A 21,229-nucleotide genomic window follows, 5' to 3' on the forward strand; every position below is an offset into this window, starting at 1 on the left:
CACCTACGTTATTGTTCTGTAGACCTTCAAAATGACTTACTAACGTTGGAAGGTCAGAGAGACAAGGCCAGACCATTATTCATAGGTACTGACTAGCCATTGATTTCCACTTTTTCTTTTTACCACAGAAAAAGACCAAAACGACTAGCTATACTTTTTGAAACGTGGCATTCTTTTTCATTTTTGTTACCCACAGACAGGGAGTATGTCATTAATCTTTTATTAACTGCTTTGTAGAAGTGTCATAGCAGGGAAAGATCCTGGAATATTTCTTATTTGTATCTTTGGATGGGCTTCTTTGGTACTTAGAAAGATACACTTAAAAGTCTGAATCTCCAAATGGCATCTTGTATCAGGGAGGGAAAGATTCTTCTTCAGCCAAGCCACAGCATGTGTCTGACGTTAAACTTTTAAAATTCAATAAATAAATATGCAGATGTATCACAGACACAATTGCATAGCAAAATTCAGATTTCTGACAGTAAAAATGAAATTCCTGATATACCTGGAGGATATTTATTTAGCAGGACTTGGTCCACATGTGTTTAAGTGCTTAGTCATAATACTTTCCTTATACATGAAACAGTACGCTACTTAGAGAGCAAAATACTCACCTTGCTAGTGAGATTCGTGCTCTCTGGCCTCCGCTCAGAATGATTCCACCTTCACCCAGCACTGTATAATCTTTGTCTGGGAACTTGGAAATGTCCTGTTAACAAATTTTCTTTAAGAATCAGACATGTATTTTCCATATCCAAGAAACTCAAGCTACAAACTGGATGGAAGCATAGTGTACAACAGTGTACAGATGGGTTAGGCAGAAGTTGTAAAAAAAAAAAAAAAGTCCCACAGAGGTTCTTTTCTTTCATTTGTTTATGTAATCAGAAATGGTGACAAAAGAAAACATATCATTCTACCTCAGAGAAGCAATCAGGAGCTTCAAGCTGCAAGATCTAAAGAACAAATATTTGTCTTAATTGCTAGATCTCCATAAAAGCAAAGAGCGTACCTTCATACAATATCAATCCAAGACATTAACCATCCAAGCTTGCTGTCCAATAACAATGATAAATGCACTTGCCACTGAAGTAAGGGAGAGCAAGAAGCAAACTCTTGACCTGAGCTCTTCAAATCCCAGAGAAATGTATACTTCAGACAGGTTCATTAAAAAAGACTTGCACAAAATTCCTAGCCAGGAACGCCAGGAATGCTCAAGGTTTGCAAAAGGTTTGGGAGCCAAGTTCTACTGCTTGGGCTGTAAGTTACTTTTAACTCATGACTGTGCTAAAAAAGAACCTTTAGCCAGGGATAAACACAAAAACCATCATTTCACTCTCATGTGAGACAGAGAAAGGAGAAAAGGACATCTTCGTGCCCACTGGCAGAAATTTTCTTGAGAGGAGTATTTAGCACTGAAACTGAGGATCCACGCAAACCACAGTAATTCTTGGAAGTGGAGACATGACGAATGGCTTGTGTGCCTGAAGATTGTCTAGTTTGTCTACTTTTACAGTTGCTCTAATGAAAATTATTAATTCTGCCTTCAAGCTTTGCCTGGCCTACATCCTTAAGCCAATACAGTGACCCCGCTATCACTGTGCTGGTGGTAGTTTCAGGGGACTTTTCCCAGAAACAGGGGCTGCACGACCTCCCTGTGCCCCAGGGCGCCTAGGCTTCCAGCAGGTATGACTCCAGGCCACCAGGCTGGAAGTCCCAAGTGTGCCAGAAGCTCCCAGTGCCTGCGCTCCCCGCTCACTGCCTGTGCGTGCAATCCCACTCCGAAGGCAGGGATCTCCCACAGCCAAGGAAGCTGACCAAGGCACCTGATACCAGGCAAAATCAGCTCTGGTGTTCTCTTGCTTTACAAAGACTTTCCTTTTAGTGCAAATTCTGAGGGGGGGAGGGGGGAATTAGCATGCAAAATCCCCCAGAAAGTGAGCTTCTGGGAGCAGGCTTTAGGTAGTGCCCTGGAAGAGGTGGCCTGTTTTGGGGTCTCTCTTCCCCCGGGCAGCCAAGGGGCACGCAGGAACTCAGCTGTCTGCGTGCACTCCCCAGCACCCACAGAAATCCTCTGGCTTCGGGGAAAAAGACGGGATGACACGTGAAGCACTTCCAGGGCAATACGACCTGGGGTTCTAAGTTGAGCTGCTCTCTAGAAGTTCGCATTTCAAACAAAGTCAGATATAATCCAATTTTGATCACCCCTGTTGCAATTTTGACAGCTAATCCCTCTCCGTTGGGCAGCCTTTTGGCATTCCAGGCCTCTGAGGTTTCGCAGAATAAATAAATAAATAAAAATCCTTCCAGAGAAATGTTTCCTTCTTCCTCCCCTGTAAATTGCCCTGACCTCAGGAACAGAGTGAACAATGCCGTTCAGGCCTGGACCAGTGACAGATGGAAGGTGCAGCCACTCAAGGACTAGAAATCGACTGCCTGCTCTGTCAGGAAATGTGAGATTCTCCCAACTCTTTAATTTGATAATGGCGTTTACTTCCTGACTTAGAGGATTCTGACCTTAAAATCAAGATGCTTTTATGTATGGTAAAGCTATTGCAGGTGATTTTTTAATTCTTCTCACGTTAACTAGTTATTTCCCTCTTGTAAAAGGAGAGGCGCAAAAGCAAATCCCTGGTACTAACAGCTCAGGTATTTGCAGAAAGAGGGACATGAAAAATAGTGCTAGCAACATATTTAAAGGAAGATGTTCTGAATGTGACAAAATCATCTTCCTATCATGAAGTATTTAGAGAGAACATGTGAAAATCTGGCATAAAAGGTTTTCTGGCATTTACTTGAGACAACCTGCTCAGATTACTTGTGGTTTCGCTACGCACGTGGGAGTCACATTGTTCATCTGTAACTTCGACATTTACCCGGTACCTTCACCTGAACATTGGGATTTGTGTGGTTAAGTATCTGGATATCTATGCTGATTTCAACTGTTTCCCATTTCTACCAGTACCGCTGTCTGTAATGGTGCTGTTGCCACTGCAGTTTTCTGATTCCACTCCTTCTTCCAAAAAAGTGCAGGTGAAGAACTGGGCCCAGTGTGTCTTCCCCTGTAAATGAGGTAAAATCCTAGCCCTACTGAAATTCATTCCAGGTCTCCTATTGCTTTAAGTGCTGGTAGGATTTAGTCAGATGTATTTCTTTGCAGGTGTGTCAACATGGAATTTTAATCAGACTTTTAATGAGTTCCCCTTCTGGTCTCTTCTACCCTTCACCTCAGGATAATATATGGCATGGAACAGACAAAGAACTTTTCAGGCTGTAATTATAATAATTAAAAAATGTTTAGTAATTTCTTTCAAAGGCGTAAACAGAGTGATGAAGTCCAACAGACACACAATGCTATTTGTTGGAACACGCATTACCTATTGTAAAAAAGTACATAGGGCTGGTCCAAATACATCCTTGCTATCATTTTATGCAGGAAGTGAAATCAAGCCAGCGACAAACCTAATGTAATGATGCTGAAAGGCACAAACCCCAGCACATTAATTAAGTAGCCACTGGATTTTCTTTAACATATCTATTTCTAAATGCTTAAATTGAGAAACCTGTTGATAACTATTCAGAGAAGAAACCCTCCACAGTTCCCACAGTCATTAATTAGTTTTGTGGGTGCTTCTAATATCAGGAGCTAACGAATCTCAAGTTGCACACCAAAGGAGAAGACACCCCTTTTAATATCTGTTTGCATTTATAACAGTGTAAATGTCATATTCATCTACCTCAGCAGCAAAGGGATGGCTAGAATAGAATAGAATAGAATAGAATAGAATAGAATAGAATAGAATAGAATAGAATAGAATCTAGTTTACACACTACCTTTGGGCTTGGTATGGAAGAACAGAGCTGAGACAGTTTAAGTTAATATCTCTTTGCAGGGTGAATAGGAAATATGGTCTCATTAAAAAAAAGGAAACTTCAGAATGGACTTCACACTCCAAGTATTTTCTGTAGAAATTGTTTGCTATCAAATTCACTTGATAAATCCTTAGCAACAATTAAGATAATGAAACATGACAGAAAACAGTTTCTGAGAACCATGCCTTCCAGCAAATAGTTGCTTTATATATCCAAAGCTACTCAAACTACTCAAGCAGTTCTAATGATAGAACATACGTATTTTACTTATTGGGCCCCTCTTTCTTCCTTAAACGTGTCGTTAATCGTGTGGCTTTCAAACTTGCCTCTTCTGCCTCCCCTCCAAAAAGATAAAACAGTCATGAAACTGATGGAACAGAGCAGCGGTTTTTACTCTCTCCACTTCATCTTCGCTAACCCTTTCCTCTATTTCACTTCCTTTTTTTCCTACAGTCTCAGTTTCTCCACCATCTCTATCCCCTTCCTTTTCTTCACTACCATTAACATTCCCCATATTTATTTTCACAGATCCCAGAAAATCCCCCCATTCACATTGCTACCTCCTTCTCACCTGCCAAAGTACTCCCTTTTTCACCGCCTTCTTTCCCTCAGTGTTTGAGAGAAGATGCCTCTGTATACATTTTTCAAGTCCCTTTCTGTAGTAGGGACTGTTTGCAATAAATTAGAAGAAAAATACTGAAGCCCTTATTGTATAAAATGCTGTAAAACTGAATATCAGTTAAGCAGAAGCAGCACCAAGGGTTTCAAGCAGGAGCTGCAATAATGTTCCAACCTATTTGATAATTTTTCTCTTTAGCTATAAGAGGAAAATTTACTGCTACCTCCTTTTTCAGGAACATGATTATTTCTATGCTTCCAAGCAATCATATTAAATTCTAATATACCAAAGAGGTAGAAATGGAACTGAAACAAACCTCCAGATTTGAATTCAGTGATTACTAAAAATCTTTAGATAATTATTTTGAAATGTCATTTTGCAGAAAGCATAACTTTCCGTTCGTCCTGGTTTTTGGAAAAGAAATCCTGAAAGTAAGACAGATATGCATTAAACTGCAAGATTTGAAGTTTTCAAGTTTTGAAATCAAGTCTTGTGTTTCAGACTCATACCTACTAGTGAACATTTCTGATAATTTTTAAAAGATGTAGAATTTTCAGCAATTTTTTATATCTTGGCTTTTGGGTAACCAGCTTGAATGTGCTTGAGTCCTCAGTTTCCCGGGCCATAAGCCAGAAAACCAGACCTCTTTAAAGGATTTCAAATCAGGGATTACTTTTAAAAAAAAAATATTTTATTTAGGTAACTCTCCTATCTCTGCCTGTGATTCCTGAAGCTGAAGCTTTTTTCAGATTTCAGCTGAACCATTTCTGAAGGGTTCATGATCCAAAAGCATAATCTTTGTTTTCGCAAGAGTTTGCGACCTTGGGCAGAGTGTCAGGCTCACGCAAAACTCACACGAACGCTGGCAAAACTCGCTTTCTCTATGGTGAAACATTCCCGTGGAACAGATTTTTGAAACATGAAGTAGTCAGTATGCTGCATGTGGGTAGGTTAAATACAGGGTAAGGGAATTAAATACGATTCCATAAGTGACACGGAAGATAGGACAACGTCCAAGGTAATCAGTCCAGAGCCCTGTACCTAAGACAGGGAAAGAGCTGTCTTGACTGAAACAGGTTTTTAACTAAATGGTATCAACACAGAACATTGCAGAGGGGCTCTGTTAAACACATTTAATCACTGATAAACTTCTTGAAGTCAGTGCATTTGGGAGTTGAGTCTATTTTTTTTCCCTGATCGAGATGCTCCCCTGCTATAAAGAAACTTTGCTATTCTATTTACTTCCAGTTCCCCCAGGGAACTTACTGTGTCAGCAGGTTCACACCTGACCTGCCCATGATTTTGGGCCACAGACAAGAATTTCAGTTAGAGGAGTCTGCTCGTGCCAGTGGATCATACAGCGCCAGGTGGAAAAAGTATAGAGATAGCCAACTTTTAGGCCCACGTGTCTGAGATGCAACAGTTGTAGTAGGAGATTTGACATAGAATCATAGAATCATAGAATGGTTTAGGTTGGAAAGGACCTTGAAGATCATCGAGTTCCAACCCCCCTGCCATAGGCAGGGACACCTCTCACTAGACCACGTTGCCCAAGGCCACGTCCAGCCTGGCCTTGAATACCTCCAGGGATGGGGCCTCAACAACCTCTCTGGGCAACCTGTTCCAGTGCCTCACCACCCTCAAAGTGAAAAACTTCTTCCTAATGTTTAATCTGAACCTGCCCTCTTCCAGTTTAAAGCCATTCCCCCTCGTCCTATCACTACATGGCCTAGTAAAAAGTCCTTCCCCAGCTCTCCTGTAGGCCCCCTGCCTGGAAGAGGCATTTATGCCATTTTAGCTGTTTACATCAGGACAAGACGAATTTCACTTTGACGTGCCTGTTGGTCTCCCCTGCTATGAAGACAGGCTAAGTTACTTGCTCTCATGTAGTTCACTCTGTAGATATGTTCCTGATCAGGTAACCAAGCTACCTCTTAATATCATCTTGTAGAGAATTACCTACTACAAAGCACTCAGTTCTAGACTTGAATCCTTATTGTTCTCTTTTCCATGGACTTTGTAATCTGCCAATATCCCTGGTGAAAAACAGGCACAAAACCAGGGCACAAAGTATTTCACTCACTGACATAACCTCTCAACTCCTACTGATTTAGTTATCTGCCCAAAAAAACCGAAACCAAAACAAATCAACTAACCAACACAAAACAAACAACCCAAAACCAGCACAGATAAAAGGGGCTGGAGTGATACAGTGGGATGCAAGGATACGTGTTTCTGTTCAGGGCATCCTTGACATCGCAGTGAACTCGTCACCCAGGGGTGGATGCCATCCTTTGCAAGGAGACGTTGAACATGCAGGAACACAAACCAGAGTTTGGCATATTGGCTGTCTCTTTCTCTAGTTATTCTCTCCATAACCTAAATTCTTAGATGAAAACGGATCTCTTCCACTCCCTGTAAAACCAGCTTAAAAAACCACAGGATCTGGCCACAAATTTCTTTAGTACTATTATATGATTTGATTTTGCACCGAAACACTTCCTCTATTTGCATGCCATGTTAAACATTACACTCACAAGCAGCTGATGGCTCTCAAATCAGAGCATGTGTTTACTTTAAGAGTGGTAATCTCTTACAGGTAGTTTGCCATTATGCGTTTATGGCCTCTTAGGTAACTATTGAAGGATCAAATGAACTAACTAGGTGGAAAAGTATCTATCTCACCTTGCAAAAAGGTAAAAATGGAAGTCACAGAAGTATGGTTTCAAAACTAATGAATTACTGCACCCCTTCAAATGGGATACGATGCTTCTTTATGTTTTAACAAGAACAACTATAACGGGCCCACTTCTGCAGTCTTGACTGGAGGAACGCATTCGCTTATGATGATTTTGTTCAATGTTAACAGCTGTTAGACACGGAAATTCCTGTTTCAACTGTCCAAAGGTTTTCCCTTTTTAACTTAGCAAGTGCTAAACTCAAACAAAAATCCCACACCCTGTGTTTAGGCTATTGATCCTGATTTTTCAGCCTAAAAACCTGAAAATCAAGGCACATTCCTTCCCCGTTTTTCATTACATGAGTAATAAGGATTTTGTAAAGTCAATTGACTATTCCTACAAATTCCCATTTATATTCATGTTATCCCTGCTGTGACATTAATACAACCCTTCAATTTCCAGGGAAGTTACACTTGTGGAATTACTTCAAATTTAGTAGCAAGTTTCCATGGATATATAAACTCATCCAGTTCACATCTCCCAGTGGCTTTCGCTATCGAGCAATGAGAATAAAAATCAATGAATTATGCAGGATGTTTTCTCAGTGTTAAATTTGTTCATACTTGGTCCTTAATTTCAAGTGCTAGGCAAAAGTTCACCTTGTCTTGCTAATTGATTTTTAGCACGAATATGATGAAAAGCACTTGATAAAAAGGGTAAAACACCTTGTCAAAAAAAAAAAAAAAAGAAAAAAAAAGGTAGCATAAGTCAAGGTAGCACCAATTCATGTTATCTTATTTTTGAGCACCTTTAAGCTTGCCTATGGGGACTGTCTTTAGGAAGTAAGTTCAGAATCTGTACCAGTTATATCTTGGCTTCTCTATATCATAGCATACCAATTTAAGATGTTAAAGGTAATAGATTTGTGATAGCACCTGCACACTCAAAATTAAACCCATTCAAATAATTTATTTCAAAAAAGCTTCTGAATAAAGGACAAATGGCAAGGACTACTGAACTGTGCTGGAACAGTTTGATCTAGAAGTTGAAAGCCTTTACTCCCATATCTGCAAACCCGGATCTTCATTTTAGAAGACATGTTAAGTTAGGTACTCACTCTGCTTGCTTGCTAAAATATTTGTTTTTTCTCAAGGAAAGCAAAAAAGAGGAAGCAGGCAATGGAGAAGGAACAAGCAGCCCTCCTCCTGTGCCTTTTTGTAAAACTTTTTTTTACAGTGATGCTTCACAGAATGTATTATGTAATTTAAATGTATTGGCATTCCCTTCAGTTCAGCATCACACAAAAATAAGGGCAACGTCTACGCACCACTTACATCTCACTGCAGCCATATGTAGTTTGTGATGGGCTTTCGGAAATAATTTTTGCCAGTAAGGCTGTTTCTGTAGGATTTCAAGAACACTAAGGTAGCTTTTAATTACAGTCCCTTCATCTCAACTCCAAAGCAGTCTTTCTGTTGTTCTATCACCTTCTTCTCCTCTCCTCTTAACCTCTGCCCATTTCCAAACTCCACTAATTAGAACCATATTTTAAAACATGATTTTGCCTCCCCCGACGCCCTCCTTACACTCAAAGGAAAAAAATATAATCAATAAATATAATTATAATGCAGTCCTGAATCATTTTACACATAAAAAGCAGGCCACGCTACCATAAAAATACGCATATAAGCTGTACAAACAGAAGTTTAAAAAGTACCTTGGGTATGCTTTTACTCATGCACATAGAGATGCATTTGAGAACCCTTCTCATGCTTCTTCAGTATTATATATCTTTACAGTGTCATCCTGAAATTATACTTAGACCTGACAAACTTCCCTCACTGAGCCTTCGACACACAACCGTCTTTCATTGCGGATCCTTTCAATCACTCAGATCTCATACACTGGTACAGGGTTGCACTTGGTATCCCCACATGCCAGAGAAGGCTTCAGAGCAGAGCTGAGAGAACCAAGGACTGTGAATGAAACCTGTGACAATATACTGCTGCAACACATGTGCCATCAAGTGGGACTACACTCAAAGGAGTACCATTAAAACACATGCTTCCCATACTGTATGACGTGATTCACTGCATCTGAGCGTTCATCAGTCACGCACCTATGTGATGGGCATCTCCTTTCTGAAGAATGAGAACACACACAACCTCAACCCAGCGAAGCACTAATCCTTGACATAATAAACCCCTAAAAGGTCACGCTGGGGAATAAACAGGGAATTAATATTTGAAATCCATCCTTCAACCTGCCATACTAAGTCCCGTTCGGTAACTAAGATGTGAAAGCTAACGAGACTAGAAAACATAATAATGGCAATAAGGTAATGCATTTGGCTTGCTTCCAGACCATTCTGCCTTCTCTTCAGGCCAGCCCGATTTATTCAGCTTCAGTCCAGAAGAAAATACCCTTATAAGTATCAAACTTGATCTCAAATAATGAGCCCTGCTAGGAGGTGAAGCATATCATTCTGCACAGAGCTGCAGCAACACAGATCAAAGCTGGCTTGATTGAGCCTGGTTGGAGAACAAAGGAGCTGCAGCCTACTGAGACACTGAGCCATCCCACCAACGCCGAGACACTGAGCCATCATTAACCACCTTCTGCTTCAGGAAGGGCCTGGGATACGAAACCTCTTCGGACAAGGGCAGGCTTGAATTGCTGAAGCCAGTTACTTCTTGGAGCTTTGGCATTAACTACAACTTTCATGACTGAGGTTAAGGACTACTGTCTTCAGAAATCCTAACACAAAAGTTGTTAATTCTCCTGTCTTCAGAAGCTTTCAAAGAAGATTTCCAGCAAACCACAATCCAAACACAAGCTGAAATGGCCATAAACACATAAGAAAAGATTACTTTATCGCTTAACTATACCCTGCTCTGAGATAAAGTGCAGTAACCTCATCTTATTTTTAAACAGACTGGCTATTGTTTTCTTGCTTGACTGGCACTAAAGGAAAATATGTTACAACGTGTGGTCTAAAGACAGATCCTATTCAGCACAGTTAAATATTTATTGTTTTCATCCACATGTTACAGACAAAATGCCTGATCTTAAGGCGCAGCAATAAGGGTGGAAAGGTCCAAAATGCTGTCTCCTTTTGTGTCTTGCAATGTCAGAAGATATCTTTTCCTACACTACTCTCTGGCAACATCAAACACACACAAGGTCATTTCCACGTCATTGTACTAATTGTAGGCTACGTGTCACAGAAAGAGCGATCCTGCAATAATTTCCAGTGTGAGAATTTTCAATGTGCGCACAGAAAAACCCAACTTCAGTCAAGATTTTCCTCTAAGTAATTCAGGTTTCTGGCACACAGTTCTAATTATCGCTGGAGCCATTGTTGAAGTGCAAAAGAAAGGAGGAAAATAGCTTAATTTCCAAGATTTTAAGGAAAACCTTCTTTACTGGGAAGAAACGTTAAAAAAATTTTGTAGAAACAATAGCTTTTACATCATTTCGTTAACATTAATATGTTTATCCAGGTTTTTAACTAGCAAGGAAGACTGAGAAGGCAGACACATTATAATATCTGAGCCAGCTTATTTAGCTCCTTTTGTGTAAACTACCAGAACCAGCACAGTCAGCGTATCTCCCAAGGAGCTGGCAACAGGCTGACTTGCAATTTTACAAAACTGAGAAGTCAAGCTGAGTTCCTTAAATCTCAGAAATGTCTCGCTTATTTAAAGCTCCACTCCCTGCCTTTTACTTTTGGGTTTTTTCTCTTGGGTTGGGTGACAGGTCTTAAGAGTCCTAGATGACTGACCTCTTCTAGTTGGCAGGCTTTGATGACACTCTTGTATCGGTATTCATCATAGGATACACCAAAAATTATGTTTTCTTTTATTGTTCCAGGCATGATCCAGGAGACTTGAGGTGAAAAGGATATCCTTCCACTGTGTTTAATTTTACCCTGTGAAGGCTCCAATTCTCCCATTATCAGCATCAGAAGAGAAGTCTGAAAAGTCATTAACACTTGGTTAATAGATCAGAGATATGTACAAACGTAAGAAATGGTAAACAAACCAATAGTCACTCCGCTAAATCATGCAAATGGTACATTTGTCTTTTCAAGAGTGTCCCTATAAGTGCTGATCTAGTGCAAGGTGCAATGAGTGGAGATTTTCATGATACATATGGTTCTGAAAGGACTCTGAAATGAGAGAAACTTCATTCCATGAACAATAAAAATTGTGTAAGATATCTGGTAAAAAAGGCACGCCACTGCAAATGTACGAATTTATAATTAAACTTTCCGTAATTGTACAAGGTAAAAATGTATCTGTGAGACACATACAGACAAAAGGTATTAGTATTTACGGAAAATGTTATTTGATTTTTAACATTATTAGTGACTAATTTGTTAGTTCTTTGTACAACGCAATTCATATTCACAATTTTGCTAGTATTCATAAGCCTTTTATCTGTATTGCCTTGAAAAATGCAATTTCTTTGTGTGTATGTATACAGTTACTCACAAACTGCTCAGTGTGATCTGAATTTTCCTCTGTAACTGTTAACTCATTTACGTGAATACATGACCTAAGTATATTTACTATTTCCCTTCATAAAAGAATTGATTGCAATTTCAGTACTGACATGTTATAATTTCAAAGTTAATCAGTAGCTTGTAGTAACCTTGTCACACATCACTGGCTACTAGATCAAAGAATAGAATTGAGAAATACAAGGAAAAATATGCTACAGAGCCATTCCAGTGGTGTTCTTATCACTAATAAACAGTCAACAAAGCTGGGACGTAACAGCCAAAGATCTAAAAATCTGTCTAAGTCACAGTTTCATGCTGTTAAGCCCAGAGGTCCTTTGACAAGTCATATAATATGCGGGGGGAGTCTCAGAAGATTCTTGCCATTATACCAGAATCTGACTCTTCCAGAACGCTGAGTAAGAAGTTTCTGATCTTGCAAAGGACAGCCGCTTAGTATGCCTTGCACACTGGATGTTAAACTACTGTGTCTTGTGCCGTATAACATAAATGGGGAAAAAAAAAAACAAACCCAACCTTATCTGATATTGAAGCTGATTAAAGAGCTGATGTCAGGCTTCATACCTGTTCTAGATAAAATGAGTGTGCAGTCTGTTTCACAGGCCTGACAATTCCTGCAATATACAGTAACAGCCTCAAGCAACGTGGTGTAAGGGAAAGAGAAATTCTTTTTTTTTGGGGGGGGGGATGGTATAAACTTTATTTTTTGTAAATCTTTCAGATAATATGTTACAAGTCTGTTATCTTGATTGCCTTGAAAGGTGCATCTTTTTGTATGTATATACTCACAGAAACTGCTTAGTGTAATCTGAATTTATCTCAATTTTCTAAGTAGCTGAATAAAGGAGATATACATATGTCCTTCAGCACTTTCTAGTTGACATTTCAGCTTCAGCAATACCATCTGAGATTATCAGCAACATAGGGAAATTAATCTGTTAATTCAGAAGTATCACAGTAAAATGCACCTCAACATATCAGCTTGCGGACAACCTCATGTCCCGAGTCCCTTGTTCTTTCCTATTGGTATCATTACTGAAAAATAATATAGAAGCCTTGTTCATATTGAAATTGATGGGTCCTTTGCTATTGACTCCAACAGACCAAAGATTTTACCCCATGCAAGTAAAAGAAATCAGAATGTGTTCACCAATAATTTGTTAAACAGGAAAAGTTGCCAAACACATAATGAATGTTTGTTTTGATTTTCACATCTCCCCAGAAAACCCAGTGAAGATGAAAGGCTCATCTAATGACTTGCTGTTCAAAGGGAATAAGAGTATGACAGTTCAACTCATTTTATATTAATGAGGTTAATCAGACATGTTATCTGCAAACTAAATGTATTGATAACATTTTGGGGTTCTAAAAAGACGACTAATCTAAACCATGACTTCTCTCAGAAGACCACCAATTTCAGCAGCACCTCCCCAGGCTTTCACGTGGGACTCGGGGAACCTTATCCGAGCGAGGCACTGTAGGAACCAGAGCGCGAGTGACCAGGAATACCACGTGTCCAGGGCACACATATTAGTTACCTGGCTAACCCATGGCAGGCTTGTCAGGTTGCTGACCATCTTGATTTCAATGTTTTCCTTAAAACGTTAGCAAGGTGGTGATGGGGGAGGGGGGAGGGGGGGGTGGGGAGGAGCCTGTTTGTCGGCCCGCTGAGCCATCTGGATATCTACGCTATGTTCTCCAGTTTATTGTTTCAAAGGCAGCGAGATTCTCACCATGAGCATTAACTTTAGGTTTCAGCCTGTATTATTGCTGCAAATCTCCTTTCACTTCCTATGGAAAAATAGTTTTGTCATTTAAATTGCTATTTCTTTATAAAGTCTCTATCCTTGTATGTACAAAATATTATCCAGTGAACCCTTTCTCATATTGTCCATGGAGTAAAACTTCAAATAACTATTGGCCATTTTATTGAAAAATACAGTTTATCCATACTTTTTCCTGCAGCCATCATTTTTACAGTGAGCACAGGATAGCAAGAGTACAGTAACAATACATATAACAACACAGATAACATGATATTATTCCTTAAAATTCTTAGGACTTTTGTTGAAACAACAGAAATAGAAATACCTTGCCTGCTCCAGTAGATCCAGAAACAGCTAATAACTGTCCCTTATCAATCTTGAAATTTATATCCTGAAGAACAGGAGAGGCATGAAGGGGAAAATTGCTGAAGAAGAGATTGTTGTCAGTGGTAGGAGCTTTGCTGTTGTTGTTTTCCTGGTTTGCTTTTACAAACAGCTCTCCAATTCCCTGCAAGATACACAGATGTGTAGTTGTATGTAAATAAAAAATAAATAAAACATGCATACACAGACATGTATATCATACTATGGACTTATGAAAACATATGAACTTACTTTTCTGATATTAATTTTCCTATCTATAACATATTTATTATATTCTCAAATATATATTTTTTTAATGTATGAATTGGACTTGCTTCTAAATTTGTGGACACAAAGAAAACTTTGCCTATTATAGAACTGTTTTCCAATGTTTATACGTGCCACAGTCTGATACTGTTTTCAGGCTGGCTTAAATCAAAAAGAACTACTTATTACAGGCCTTAACACTTATTAAAAGGTCTTTTACAAAATTTCTCAACTGTGGATAATTTGATATCATGCATTAATTACTTGCCATATATTCCTTGCCTGCTGATAGCTGAAGCCAGTTAAAATGAAGGACTGTACGCTGCTCCTCTTAGACAACACCAAGGCAAATAAAAAGTAAACCAGATACGCTCTGTGTTTTAATTTAGTTTGGGTAAAAGTACTAACCTCATCCCAAAAAGCTGTTACTTTGTCCAGCTCAACCCCAGTGGTTGTTAGATTATACTCCAGGGCTTTATATTCTTTTTTCAGCAAGAAATCCTAGAAACACCATGAAAGCAGATGAGAGGAATGGGTAAGGGACGACGGCCGTATCACACAAAGCAGTACATACTTGCCGACACTGAGCCCTAGCTCATATTTCTGATGGTGCTATTGCATTGCGATGTCTTAGAGCCAGGCATAAATATAGCTTATACAATGTCTTTTGGATACAGAGGAAATGTTTTTGAAACTACCGATTCTTTCGTTGCTAGTGAAAACACAACCATAATCGTATTTTGTTCTGGTTTAGAAAGAATATCAAAACTTGGCATTTCCTTTGCTTTCAGGACTTGTACCAGGCAGCATCACCACTCCAACCTTAATCTTTTTCAAATAAAGCTTTGGTTTTGGAGTAGGATGTGGAAGGTTGTACTCTGGTAAACAGTGAAATAAAGCAGCTACGTGCTGCTATCTCCCTATTCCAAAACTGAAAGAGTTTAAAACAGTTAGAATGATGTCTCTACCAACAGGAAAAAAAAAAAAAAAAAGCAGCTAATGATCCTGGCCAGTGCAGCGCTGAAGTAGTGTAATTTCAAATGAAACATGTCAGCAACCCAACGCTTGTGTTATCTTCTGGGATAATATTAGGAAAAAATATAAAGCCTATGTTAGCGTAGGGAAGATGATAACTTCTCTATTCTATTATTTTGTTAAGGTTCTGCAGTCTGTGGGTACCATCTCGTCTAAATTGTCTTTTTAAATTATGTGGAACCAAGTAGCTCTACAAATTATGTAGAACCAAGTAGCTCTATGTGGGCAATAGAGGGGACAAACTAAACAGATATGGAGGGAAATCAGTTCTCTACATTAAACTTGCAAATTTCCGAAGTAGAACAAGCAGAAGGGACAAAGCAGATGATTGAAAGGGCAGGAATTGAACAGCTGGAAGCCAAAACACACAGTTTATGCAAAAAAAAAAAAGGAAATGATAGCTGGGCTTTCATAGCAAAGGTCGGGGGGGGGGTGGGTGGGGTGTCATTCAGTGGAGTTGCTGGAGCAGTGATGGCCAGAGAAAGCACACTGATCCTGAAACACTTCAGGGTCTAGAAAACTTGGGTCTACCTAGAGGAAAAATACAATAACCCAGGGGACATATCTGGCCCGCTGAACGGTCTGAACTGATGAGGAAATTGTATCAGAGAAGTGTATGAGTGATATATTATTTCTGTTTATGTTTCTTGTGACAAGTAAAGGGCATCAGCGTTCTGGGATTCTGTGCAGTCTGTCTATGGGGTCTACGCTGAACCTGCCACAAAGAGATGTTTATTTATGGATTCCAGAGTTATACCCCCCAAAGACATGCATTTGGCAAAGTGAGGGCAATGGTACGACAACTGGGCTTGCCAGTTCTGTGCTAGAGCATTGGATACGGTCTTGCAGGAAACAGGAGAGACAGAGTACCTCTGTTAACGCCCAGGGAATCTGAGAGCACAAGGACAACTGGGACCCAAGAGAACAGAACAGAAAGGTTTATGGCTAGATTTCTTGATTTCTGCCTAGTTGAAAATCATAAAAATCCAATACCAGCTTCTTATTCTATATTAAGGTTCAAATTTCTGATTAAGATCTTTTAAGTTCCATATTAGGTATTTTTATCACACTAAAAATAATAAAAAGTATGTCTTAACAAAAAACATCTATAAATATGTAAAAAAAAAAATCCTAAGATTTCACCCTGAAGTAGAATAAGAATTCTTTTCCTGAGAGCGATTTCAAAACAGCAGGTAAAACAGACAGAGTTAATGAGAATTCACCCTGATTTGACTCTGCAGATAAGCCTCTCATGCTGGTATATGAGCAATTGATCTCAGTAGGTAAGGTAGGTAATAATTATTTGACCAGTACCTTAATTATGTTTACTACTCATAATGAATGAGATGCACATTTGCATGACATGCACAATCTCCTGCTGTTCTCACCACTAATAGCTAGGAAATCAGAAGACCTGTGACTGCAACTACTGGAAGCTGCGCTATATAAAACACATGCTAATTTTGTACTTCCTTTTCTGAAGGAAAAACGTCTCTTAAGCACTACAACTCATGATATATTTTTATTAAACTCCTTATTCTGCAATGAGAAAAAATAACTAAATGCCACTGTTTGAAAAAAAGCAGCGTGCAGGTAGCACGAGACTCCTGTGGTTACGCTGCCTGGGGAACCATATAACAATATCAAGATTTCTAATGACATTTCATGGTGTGTAGTCAAAGCAACATATAGTATATTCGGAAAGTCTGCATAAATGCTGGGCACTTTTGTTGATCAACTGACAAGATAACATGCTATAAAGAATTAGCTTACGTACTTGGGAAGAGTTTAGTGTATGTGCCCTACCTGTATTTTGTTTATTGCTGCAATAGAGTCATACCAGGTCTGTACGGACCCGGGAAACTGCCTGGTCACTGCCATTCGAAGAACAATGCAGAAAGAAATGGTGGTAAATATTTTTCGGAGAATAATTCCTTTAGTCACAGCATATGGAAGAACAGCTAAAAACACCACAAAAAAGCCTGAAAAGAAGAAGGCTGAGCTGTTGAAATATCTCACATAAGCAGCTTTTCGGGTTAGCTTCAGTTCAGTTCTGTTAAAAAAACAAATACAAATAATTACTATAGGTTTCCACAGTTTACATCTTACCGATACTTTGGATGGAACTGTCGGTAAAACAATTTATTCAGAGGCTCATTCATACTTGTTATTTTCTAGTATTGCAGTTAAAAAGCAAGATTCAAAACAATTTTTGGACCTAAAAAATAATTGGAGCCAAATTTTGGCACCAACATTCAGAGGTGTCAGACAAAATAACAACGATCTGTGTCATGACTCAGATACTTCATAAACCACAAGCCTCTAGAATTCCTGGCACAACCATCCTTAAGCATCTAATGCTGTGGTATATGATACCATCCCAGAAGCGCCATCCCATACTCATCTGGTCATCTAGGTGCATAGCTCTCCTAGAAGTAAGATACTTTGAAATGCCAGATTTGCTATACATGACCACAAAAAAACTAAGAACAATACACAACCCAATAATAATATCATCTTTCACAGAGCTCCCTCCTAAGAGCTTCACCCATGAAGTAAGGTATCTGTTAAGAGCAGCTCGAAGAGGTGGAAGGCAGGGAGTCTGCTCTCCCCCTTCCTTTCTCCATAGAAGCTGAGCCTACAGAACAGCTTACTGACTGCTGTGCAATCAGGAATGCAACTGGTGATTACTCTCAGCTGCTTCCACAATGTCTACGCATCTTACAGCAAGCTGTTAAATAAAAAGAGGAATAATTCAAGGAGCGTAATTCATTTTCTGAGTTGGTGGCCTTAACTGCCAGTGCTGAAGCTTTCTATTGACTCCTCCTATTTTGACCCCGTTGACTTCACAATCCCCAAGTGCCCTGCAGCTCAGCTTCACCTGAACAGGGACACCTCTGCTGCAGTGAAAGAGCCATTGCTCTGCTGCAAGAGCAATTCACTGGGGCTAGAGATGGAGCTAGACCCGAAGATGCCCATTAGAGTGATCTAACCGCTGGGACACTGTGCGGACGTTCACAGTCACATTGCTGACGGTAATACCTGGTGTTGCAAGGCTAAGCACCGTAATCTTTATGTGTCTTCTAGTATTGAGGCAGCATCTGCATGCAAAGTCCATCCAGGATTTTGCAGCTGTGTGGAGCTCCACACTACGCATGCACGAGACTTCCATGTGCATCCAGCACCTACCAACTTTTGTCAGCCAAAATGTTCTTAAAAGTCCCTGACAGAAAATTTGAGCTCAGCCAGTTTTGGAGGAGGGTGCCTAGCACTTCTTGTCAAGTCTATATTTCAAAAGAGAGGCCTGAAGAAAGTGGCCAGGCATGGAGGTCACCACCACCGTAGTAGCCACTGCCCTGGAGAAAGGGCCTTGATGTCTCTCCAGAGCTCATATGAGACTGTGGGTGGCAGCACTGAATAGGGATAACAAAGATTTTGGGGGTTGGTGCTCATCCAGTCCTACCCGGGTAGAAGCTACCAAAAATCCCTCCAGTGCTGAAGCACATGGCCGCTACTCCAAAGAAGAAGAATCAAAGCACTAACTCTTTTCTGTATGCTCTCAAGTACCAGCCACAAGCTGACCCAGTCACAAGAAAATTGTTCCGGAGGTGGGTCTGTCTGTGACACAGGCTTGAGAGCTCTGCAAATTAAAGCACTGCTTCGGGACAGGTCTTGTTGACGCAATATGGGCACTTGGAGAGAGATGCAAGGGACACTATAAGCTTTGTGCATGTATAGTGCAGACTAGCTTATGTCTGGTTTTGAAGAGATGCTGCAGGAATCGTTACAAATACATGAGCTTGAGATTCTTTTCTTAATATAAAGATGTATCTTCTGCTGACAAAGTATAGACCCTTAAAGCCTTGGACTTCACCTTCTCCAGTGCTATGCTATGGTTCAGGGGAACAGTTTGGCGTTGTAGTTTTTTACTTCTCTGAATACATTGCATAGCCCACAGCAGGGCAGGTATGTTTATTCCGACGCCTGGTAAGAACAGTTATTATCAATACAGACTTCAGAGGGCACACAGGAGACAACCCATATTGGTCCCTCTGAAGTGTCACAGTCTCCCTGCGGCAGTGCTACACCTGCAGGATGGCCAGCCCGGGCAGCTCAAGGCTACCAGAGTAAGGGCACAGGTCTATCTAGCTCATTAGAGTTGATTAAACTCTGTTGCATCAGCAAATGTCAGCATGTGGAAGCAGTTTGGTAACAACTGGGTTATAACACGCTGTTGCTAAAATACGGGCATGGCTTCACACACAAGGTCTCGGTTCCTACCAGCTCAGTGAGCCCACTGATTGGGAGGCCCTGCAGAGCTGGCTCAGCAAGCAAAATTCAATTGAAACTCTGACATTCCCGGGTTGACCTGCTCTGGTGATGTCTTCACCAAGTGACCCGTTGGATCACTCACAAAAAATATGGTATTTTGGTGCAGAGAAGCAGAAGAGAGATACTTTGATCTTGCAATATTGCTATCATTCTTGTCTTTTAAAAACCCATGCATAATAATAATAAAAATTAATTTCCAGCATTAAAAAAATCACTATAAATTATTGTAGAAAAGAGACATCATAAAATGACAGCCCTTCTTCCAGGTTTCTGTGACCATTTTGTGGACTAAAATTTATTCAATTCATTTCTACAGGTTTTGCTCACAAGACGTGGTCTCAGATTTCCTAAAAGCAATGCATGTGATGAGTGACACCGGGGGAATCCTAACCTGGTTCCATCCTCAAGCAGGAACTCCCGGCCTGGATTCAGGCTGGGTTTTCTCTGATCGTTTACAGTAAATCGTTACAAATTTTAAGATCTTCCATATTCCGAAGGTAAAGAACACTTCGCTTTCCCTGGATTGCCTTTCAGAAAGCAGCTGAACAAGAAGGTGTTTGTGTAATAATATCGTTCCATCTCTTTTATTTACATGATAATATGACACTTATATTTCTTTTATTTTCTTTTATTTTCCCAATCACACACCTGGCACAGAATTTTAATTCTCTGTAAAGGACTAAACAAACACACGGGACAGCTTTAGCGCAGCACCACCCATCAATCAATATGTCACTTCTCCTCCCTTCCCCCAGGACTCCCTGTCGGTAACGAAGACCTCCTCATCGCTCTCGGCTAACTAGGTCTGCTCTTTTACCTCCTTTCTGCTTCAGGTCTGGTAGTTCCAGTTCATTCTCGATATTAATTGAAGAGATAAGCATTATACAAGGCTATCTACAGACAATAAATGATAATGGAATCGTGCAGGATGAATACGTGAAGCTGTGCTGCTTTAATCCTTTCACAGATTGCATGTAACATTTAAAACCAGCTTTATTGCAGTTCTCAGAAAATGGCTGCAGAGGACTCATACTGTTTCCTCCAGCACAGAATAGGAAGGTCTGTAAAGCCTTAAGTAACCACCGTCACAAAAGGGCTTTTTATTGTAAGATGAGGATAGGGTTGGCCAGAGACAAACACAGATGCCACAATTGTTTTACCTGTGCAAGCTAACCACTGAAATATCATTATAATAAATGAGGAAGCAAATAAAAAAAATAAATAAATCTCACTTCCATAGTCAGCTTGACAAATTGGGAAAAAACCCGAGCTGCAGTGTGGGAATGCACAGTTAGTTTATGGAGGATTAATATTTGTGTGCTTTACTTCTTAACTAACAAGACCACAGATGGTGTTCATAGCCACCTAATTTAATTTTTTTTTCCGAGTACACAAAAAATTTGACTAACAAATGAGAACACTTACTCACGGATGCTTTCAATCATTTTTTCCATTGCATCTTCCCAACAATAGGCTTTTACTGACTGTATATTTTCAATTATTTCTGAGGTGATGACAAGTCTTTCATTGATCTTTCCTGCCCTCTTATTCCTACAAAGCAAAAAGGCAGTAGGTGATTCTTCATCTTTTTCATCCTGTATAGTTAGTTTGTATATGATTATATCTTATGAAAACACTTTCCCTATATGCCTCTGCTTAAAATGTTTATTTTAACAGAATTATTATGAAGAATGTGAAAGGAATTATTAGAAATCTAGTAATTGTTTTACTAAGGACAAAATACAAGCTCTAAAAAGAATAAATCAAGTCA

At 39.7% G+C, this 21,229-nt stretch overlaps 1 protein-coding gene across 2 annotated transcripts in view; it reads right to left on the minus strand.

The window, feature by feature from the left end:
* CFTR (CF transmembrane conductance regulator) overlaps positions 1–21,229 on the minus strand; it is a gene marked incomplete at both ends in the record, with an annotated part of 91,007 nt that overhangs the window by 43,356 nt on the left and 26,422 nt on the right. For both annotated transcript variants that reach the window (XM_082479818.1, XM_082479817.1), the window contains 6 exons: positions 615–709; positions 10,955–11,146; positions 13,787–13,969; positions 14,500–14,592; positions 16,933–17,179; positions 20,884–21,009. In XM_082479818.1, the coding sequence (XP_082335944.1) occupies positions 615–709; positions 10,955–11,146; positions 13,787–13,969; positions 14,500–14,592; positions 16,933–17,179; positions 20,884–21,009 (936 nt within the window). The remainder of the gene's footprint in view (positions 1–614; positions 710–10,954; positions 11,147–13,786; positions 13,970–14,499; positions 14,593–16,932; positions 17,180–20,883; positions 21,010–21,229) is intronic.

Source organism: Vanellus vanellus (genome assembly GCF_965231255.1).
Source record: "Vanellus vanellus genome assembly, chromosome: 1".
Taxonomy (NCBI): domain Eukaryota; kingdom Metazoa; phylum Chordata; class Aves; order Charadriiformes; family Charadriidae; genus Vanellus; species Vanellus vanellus.